Source organism: Etheostoma cragini, chromosome 21 (assembly GCF_013103735.1).
Source record: "Etheostoma cragini isolate CJK2018 chromosome 21, CSU_Ecrag_1.0, whole genome shotgun sequence".
Lineage (NCBI taxonomy): Eukaryota > Metazoa > Chordata > Actinopteri > Perciformes > Percidae > Etheostoma > Etheostoma cragini.
Window position 1 is genome coordinate 20342645 of NC_048427.1, and position 8690 is coordinate 20351334.

Below are 8690 nucleotides of genomic sequence, written 5' to 3' on the forward strand. Positions count from 1 at the left end.
ACACACACACACACACACACACACACACACACACACACACACACACACACACACACACACACACACACACACATGGGTACATTTGAGGTCAGATCCCCCTTGCAATCAGTGTAATTGAGTCCAATGAATAACAACCTGAAATGAACTGAATCTCTGGTTCTTCATGCATATCTATCTGAACGTCTCTTACCTGTCTGCTCCAAATACATAGTAAAAGTTAGAACTGAATACTAACTAAGATCAGCTGCTTTTCTCTTGGTGTTATCTCCAGTCACATGAGGTCAAGCTGCATTAAGTCATCGTCCGCTGTCAGGATTGTACTGTTTTTGAGGGGTTTCTGACGAGAACACACTATGACGAGAGCAAATGAATAGTCATAGCTGGATGACAGCCTGCAGGGTCCCGCCTTCAGCAGGTTTTACCAAGTCCAGATTCAAGACCTTTTTAGACCTTTTTAAGACAATTATGAATACAATTTAAGACCAGTATCACAACTTCAAAATGATGACAAAACACATTTACAAAATGACTTGCAAAGTAAACTAAGTGTACTGAGACTGAATAAATATACACATACACACACATATGAAAAAACAAGCAATGTGTATACATATTTTTTTTTTCATTTGATCAATTTTAATTGGAGAACTCAGCCCGACTCAATGGTCTGACTGTTCATAAGTCTAAAGACCTCAAAGTAACAGCACTCACTTCTGAATCCTGAACCGAGACCCACAAATAACTCATTCAAATATTCAATTCACAACTTGTTTTGTCACTTGTAGGCCAAACACCCCCCCGCCCTCCCCCACACACACACACCAGCATCTGAACTCTGACAGCATAATGCATAGTCCTCAGCTCTTGTTAATAATTATGCTTAACATAGCTCTGTTAATTTTGTTCTAAGACAAAGACTTTATGCTCCCATGTGCGCAACACTCATGCGTCAGACCATGAAAATAAAAAGTTGATTGTTGAATTTCATTGTGCAAGAAACTGCCGTGGCTAAACTGATGGGTTTTAATTACAAAAAAAAGCCTGCAGATACTTTATCTTCATTCTACATGTGATGTGAATATGGTTAGGATTGTAAGTCCCAAGATATGATAACCTCAATGGATATTTACTTTATTACTGTCTGAACTTTGACACAAGAAATCCAAAAATAGTTCCCCAGAGTAGAGTTCTTCAACAGAAAGTAAAGAAACAAAGTTCATTGACATCAGCGTCCCTGTGTCAGGTAATGACACATGGTACAGTATGAGTATGTATGAGGATGATTCATCACACGTCCTTTCACTCTTACGGCTTTCTCTTTTATTTCCCCCCTTTACTCTTTAAATAAAATCTCCATTTCTTGAGTTTAGGCTTGATTTCATTTGTCCTTTTCACTGCTCCATTGTCCCCTCGGTTTATTTCCCACCTCAGTTGTTACACTTTATTAAGCTGCTTGATGTGCGTCCTCTGCACATCTCTTTTTCCACCATTTACTCTGTAAATAATCGGAGATACGCTGCAGGGTCAGACTTACATCACGTTGCACTTTCCCCCTTTATCACTTCTTCTACTTCCTTTGTGTTAGGAGTTTTGCTTTTATTTAATCTACCACTCCTCATCTCCTCTCTATTTTCTAGATCCTGAGGGTTGTGCGTATCTTAGCTGTTACTAGGTCTGTGCTCTTCACTGCTAACGACTACTTCTGATAGATAAAGAGCCCTGAACCTCGAAATATCATGTATATTGTATGTATGTATATTGTATCCTAGCATTTCATTTATATTTATATTCTGTGCTGTGTGACTGATTTTGCTGCTGTAACACCATCATTTCCCATTTTTTTGGGCTCAATAAATATCTAATATCGACTATAGCCAATTGGTAAAAAAGTTGAAATGATTGGATAAATGGTTTAATAGTAATAATAATAATAATAATAATAGCTGTTCAATTTTATAAAAATAAATTATTGCAATAATATCCACCCGTATAATATGAAGTAACATCCAGTTCATAACCAATTCAAATACAGTCCTTTTGAGCCCCAATTACAGCGAAGACCAGAACCAAACGTTTGCAATTACATAAATCAATAGCAACACCGCATGAAATCACGAGTGAGTCATCAGATTAGGCGCTGCATGCAAAGCGTCAGCGATGTGGGGCTCCTATGTTTTGCTCCAGCTCTCGGGGGTCTTATCTGGGGCTCGGGGAGTCGTAATTCGGCCTCGGGCAGAGCAATAACAGCTGAATGAGCTGGCTGTGTTTAGACGGGCTGAAGCAAAGAGAAAGGAAAAGGTGTTCCATCTCATCAGGAGTCAAATTAGGACTACTGCATGCAGCGCCTAATCTGCTGACTCACCTGTGATTTCATGCGGTGTTGCTCTTGATTTTATGTATTTGTAATTGTCAACGTTTGGTTCTAGTCTTCGTTGTAATTGGGGATCTGTATTTGAATTGGTTTTGAACTGGATGTTACTTTACACTGTACAGGTGGATATTTTTACAATACATTTTTCAACCATTTATTCAAATATACAAACTTTTTTTACCATTTATCCAATACTGTAAGTGGCTATTGTCGATTCTTTGAGGTTCAGGGTTCTTTATCTATCATGTTCACCATAAAAATGACAGAAGTAGTCGTTGGAAGTGAATGGCACAGTCCTAGGAACAGCTCAAATACGCACAACCCTGCCATCAACGGTTACAATTTTATGGCTTATACTACAATTGTCAATGGAGAAATGGCATTGTATTGATTCCGGAACCCGCTGTGGGCGGGACTGTTGAGCTCTATTAGCTCTGTTATGAGGGTGGGCCACGCCAGCAGCTAGGCGAGCATTATAACGTGTGTTACAAAGTGATGCATGTTGGTCACAGGAGTAAAGGCTGGACTACTACTTTCTATTTTTGTTATTTCCACTCTTCATTCTAACCCCAACCGGCCCGTCAGACACAGCCCACCAAGAGCCTAGGTCTGGGTCTGGGTCTGTCCCAGGTTTCTGCCTAAAAGGAAGTTTTTCCTTGCCACTGTCGCACTGTTGCTTGCTCTGGAGGAAACTACTAGAACTGTTGGGTCCTTGTAAATTCTGGAGTGTGGTCTAGACCTGCTCTATCTGTAAAGTGTCTTGAGATAACTCTTGTTATGAATTGATACTATAAAAAAATAGAATGAATTGAATTAAACTACAACAGAGCTGTTTGCAGCCGTTTGTGAGCAGTGTTTTCTGTAGGAGATGGTAAGTCCCTTCGCGGGGGGGAACTTTGGGCTTTTTCACTTGGTAAACTTATACCATGCACAAAAGAGATACATAACACTATGAAGGAGAGAGAAAAGCCAAAAAAGAATAACATGAGCACTTTAAAACCTTTCCGTTGACACATTTTTTCCAACAATTTATTGACGCCATTAATGTTGCACCGGAGCCTTATTTTGAAGGTCAGCAGAATAAGGCGTGTATGCCAATCTTCTAGTAACACAGTTAGTTCCCATGTCCTTTTATCTAAAGGCTAACCGTCATGTCCATGCAAATCCAGCTGGGATGTCAGCCTAAGGAGGTGTATGAAACACGAAAAGAACAGACTGACCACTCTCCTCCCAGTACCTCAGTGTCACTGTGACATCTATCTCATGCAGCCCCAGAGCCGATCTAATCTCGTTAGATTTGGCTTTGGAACAGTTAAAGATAGATGGAGAGTCTGGGACAGGGGCCTACCTGGAGCTGTCTAAAGAGAGGAGAAAATGAGACACGACTGAGACATCATCCTAACCGACAATGGGGAGATACCCGCTGAGCTTTACTATCTTTATTATTATGATCTAGCTATATTATCTACCTTACCGCACAGTGACTGTTAGTTTACTCTGAAATCAGAAACCAGACAGAAAATAGATTGCACATGTATACAAGACTACAGCGGTCATAAGTAAATACCTCACCATTGACTCACACCTTTGGTCTGCATCTGTGCATATCTTCTACAACAGCTGAGGCAGAAAGACTCACTTTGTTTTAATAAATCCTATAAAGTCTACAAAAATAAGTCTTTCAGAGGTAAGGCAGAGGAACAGCCTAATCACGAAGCTCAGAGAGAGGGAAAGACACTAATAACCCTTTGACTTGTGTTATCTTGGCGAAAAAATAAGTCTTTGTCCACACATGCAGTGCCCGGACATCATTCCAAATTGCTCAATGAGTAATAGTAATCAAAAAGACTCCATGCTGCTGTTTACTAACCCTGTTTTCCAGCACGTTCGTGACACTGAAATATGACACAGCAACAAAAAAAAATCTTAGAGGCATACGTGTCAACTGGGTATGGGAAAAGAGTCAAAATCTGCTGTTTGTAGCTGGTTGACCTACGTATTTAAACATGCATATTTACATGCTAATTTTGGATAAAAGATGCTGGATACATAGAAAAGAAATTCATGGAGATCATGTGTGTATATGAGGTACGAGGGGGCAGGAAGACTTGGTCATACAGGAAAAATGCAACAATGTGATTCCCTAAGCCCGCTATGACAATACCATTGGTAGTGACAGCAGAAGGACACACTGAAAGAGAGGAAAACGGTGCAGAAGTGAAGTGTGAAAGACAAATGAGCACAGGGAAGATGGCTGAGGACAACTGTTACAAATACACCATGAAATACTACTTAATTACACCCTGGGTAATGTGTTCAGGCTGGAGGAGGAGTGCTACATTGGACTGTCCCACTCCAGCCCAAGTGCCAGGGGTGGGAAGTCCCTTTGGAAGGCAGAAAGTGTAAATGGACATTTTATTTTTGTATGCCACTTAATATGATCTAAAATGAAATGCTGGTTTCTTATCAAATCTTTGCGAGAGCGCAAGTGAGGAAGAAGGAGACAAAGGCGGCGACCGATTTCGCGAACACTGGACTACAAAAACTTGAGTGCTGAGGTTGCGGGCAAGAAGGTAAGGAAAGGGACTTTCACTTTATCCAGCATGGTGATGAAGGCACACGCAGTATGTGAGAAAATGCAGCAAATGAAAAATAATCTGGTGTTGTGTTTACAGTTCCCAATCCCCAAAACATAGACAAAAAGCAGACAGTTAAGCACAGTGCTCTGCTACAGCAGTAAAGGTGCAATATGATATGATCTATCACAAAACATGATTTTAAGTGTGGGTAGTGCATTAACATAGGGTTAAATAGTCTACTGGCGAGTAGAGAGGTAAAGGCATGGTATTTGTCGTGGTGCTATCTGTAGATATTTCAAAGATATCCATACGGGGAGATGGCGAGTCCGCTAGTTGCCGATAGCAGGGCCCATCAGACTCCTCATCTGAGTCTGACTGATGGCTCAAACATCAATGGCTGAATTTCTCTGATGTTTCACGGGGCGGATTGTGTCAACAGTTGGAAAAAAGGGCCTGGCCTCGGCGGAGGTCGGCTCTCCCCTATAGTTCAAGATGAAACGTTTCAGCCTTTTTAAGCGGTGACACGCCAAACCTTCAGCACAATCAGGAGCACGGCACCGGCACAGCACATGCAGCACACAGTGTGCCACGAAACAAGGCGACAGTGTGACCTTACGGGCAAGAAAAATGGTGAGAATCACGAGAATTCATCGAAATGTCATCCTCATAAAATAACATATTCCTTGGACAAATGTACAAGTTAGTGCCCTAATCAAATGCTAAAAAATTGAAAATAGATATGACATGTGTCTGTTTCTTTGTTTTTTTCTTCGCTCTCTAAAAAGGTGACAATCCTTACTACTTCCACCTTGCAGGATTATTGCACTGTAGCTCAAACAAATGAGACAAAAAGAGCTTTTATCACCTGCTTCTCGAAATAAGATCCATCAGTCCTAATTCTCTTTGCCGGAACACCCCCCATTACAGCCACTTTTTCATTCAGTCAGGAGATAAACTGGACTGAAGGATTGAGTGCCTATCTCCCGCCATGTTCGACTCCCACCAAGCACATGCAGATGACCGGCGCCCGCCCTCCCTTCATGCGAGCATTGGCTGCCATCAGGCCGACATTTTCCTGGCAAAGATCCCGGAATGAAAGGAGGTTGGGTGCGTTTTATCAAACATACACAACGCACGTTTTGGAGCGAGCGGTGGGAAATGACGATAAACCAGAGCAGGTTTTCCTCCCATCCTGGAATGCTGTGTGGACTAGCCAGACCCTCCTCCGCAACGCTGTGGGGGAGGGTCTGGCAATGCGAGACTAAGCGCAGAGCAATGTTGAGCGGAGCAGCCCGCAGCAGCTTGTGGGGGGGGGGGGGGGGGGGGGGGGGGGGGGGGGGGGTTGAGAAAATGTACAGCTCCGTGAACAAGGAGCAGAAGACTCTTACCGCTCTGCTTTGCTCATATGCTCTGCTTCTAGCAAAAAGCCCAAAAAGCGAGATTTGGGATCATGGGCAAGGCCAAGAGCACTGTCATGGCTTTTCTTTGTCAGGAGAGAGCTATTGCATGAGGAGAATGTGTGCTGCCTGGCGGTGCAGGTGTGATGACTTAATGGTATAATGAAACATCATTTCCAAAAGCAGCAAGGAAATCCCGCCAATTTTAGCAAAATGATCCTACAGCTTAGCAAAGTTATCGGATGTGGACACCAGGCTCCCATCGTGATTGCCTTTTCACCTGCCTGGACCGTCTACAGCTGGTCCAGGCAGCAGATCCAGTAGGGCAACTCCCATCACTACGATCCAGGGCTCGACTGTAGCCAGTTGCCCGGTTGCCCTTGGCAGCCTGATTGAGTCGAATGGCAACCATTTCATAGCCTCTGGTTGCACCCTTTGGCAATCACCTGTTCAATATGTGTGATTACACAAATCCAAACTTTAAGAACTAGAAAATCTGACTTCATAAGAAGTCCAAATATATTTTGGTTGTCTTTGTTAAGTTTAAACTGACTCTCTTACAGTGCATTGCAATCAACACATCCCAAACACTCACTCACACATTTTTTTATCGCCTCATATTAAAATGCAATTTTCGGCGACGTTTAGTCTTTTAGAGATTAGCCATAATCACTCTTGATTGCCTGATCGAGACCCTGAAAGATAAAGATAAGATATCTGATAAATCTGTGAAATATAAGTATCTGTGCTGGACAACAGGGGCGGTTATATCCGGCCCAGACACGGTAGGGACAGGATTCTTTGATTTGACAAAGACGGCTAACCAGCCAATGACGGTGAACGGCAAATTTCAAAGCTATAGCTTCTAAAACTCTAGTTCCCAGCTGGTTTCTTCCAAACTGTTATTATATGTATTGGAGCATCGGCTGGAGGTATAAAATGTATTTTTTTTTTAATACATGCTCTAGATCTGAAACGATTGCTTGAGTAACTTCATTCAATTAACATTTCTTGATAATACACTGCTTATATCTATATTATTCTCACTACTATTATAATGTCACTGCTGCTACATTGCCCATATCTGTTGTGTTGTTCATGCATTGTTCATATCATTTACCCATTTTTATTCTTCTCTTATAATGTAACTGCTAATACACTGTACATGTTTATGTTTAATTTACATGAAACTACATTCTGTAAACCAACTGTACAATACTGTGTACACTGCACTAGATTTCCTGTTCGGTCTATACTTGTATCACATTGTACTTTTCTGCTCTTCTTGCACTTCTGCTTGGATGCAGACCGCATTTTGTCGTCTTTGTACTTGCACTCTGCACAATTACAATAAAGTTAAATCGAATCTAATTGAATCTAATTAGCTTGTTAGGCTAAGTGCCTGCTGATTACTCACAGCCTCAAACAGCAGCAGTGTTCCTGTTGTTCGTGCCAATAAAACAGACTGCTGTCTCAGCAAAGTCGGGCATGAAATGGTGACGACACCATGAGCTGCTGGTATCACACCAAAAATCAATTTAGGAATATCATTTTTGAAAAATACAAATTCTCAGTCATGAAGACGGTTATGATTCCGACGGCTCGGTTTTAACAATCTTTTTTGCTCCAGACCTCAGTGAACTTAACCGGACAAACCTTTAGCTACATTGGATAAAGTTTACTAAGTTTTACTCTGGAAACTGTTTTTAACTCCCTATTAATTGTAGCACTTTGAGATTTCTTTTTGACATGTAAAGGGCATTATAAATAAAATGTATTATTATTAATATTATAAAGAGTAATACATAACTAGTCAGTAGCTGGAGTATCTAGGAGTATCTCTTACCACATTCCAGAACAAAGGGTTGAAGATGATGGCGATCACAGCGATGCAAAAGCTGGCGTCCCCGAAGTGGATGAGTTTTAGGAGTCCTTCCATCGGCGTCACGTCCATCTGAAAGAAAATGTGTGAAAAATAATCTGAAATAAATAAAAAAACATTATTTCATTGAAGGATGGAGGGTTATAAAAGTGTGGCCTTACATACAGTCTTGTATTGGGTTGGGGTTAGGGGGAGTCTATTGTCAGAGGTCTCCAAAGGTTTTTGCCAGATTTCCATCCACATTTGAACTGAATTTTTTGGAAAAAGTGGAAAGGTTAGTGTAAGATAATGTACGTTTATATCAGCATTTGATTTAAATTATTTGAATCTATTTTTCTAAATAAAAGCTCCCATTACATGGTGCTCTTTGGATGCTTTTATACAGACCTTAGTGGTCCCTAATACTGTATCTGAAGTCTCTTTTATATAGAACTTAGTGGTCCCCTAATACTGTATCTGAA

General features: G+C 41.2%; 1 protein-coding gene and 1 long non-coding RNA gene across 3 annotated transcripts in view; one reads left to right on the forward strand and one right to left on the reverse strand.

Moving 5' to 3' along the window:
* The window catches only part of pemt (phosphatidylethanolamine N-methyltransferase), a 35171-nt gene that overhangs the window by 24762 nt on the left and 1719 nt on the right, over positions 1-8690 (reverse strand). Inside the window, exon 2 of one of the 2 annotated variants that reach the window (XM_034860991.1) lies at positions 8194-8301. In XM_034860991.1, coding sequence (XP_034716882.1) covers positions 8194-8301 — 108 coding nt within the window. Of the gene's footprint in view, positions 1-8193; positions 8315-8690 lie in introns of both variants that reach the window. The other variant, XM_034860992.1, reaches the window with a different exon arrangement.
* Positions 1-8690, forward strand: part of LOC117937204 — a 23160-nt gene that overhangs the window by 14085 nt on the left and 385 nt on the right. The gene's annotated exons all lie outside the window — the stretch shown is intronic.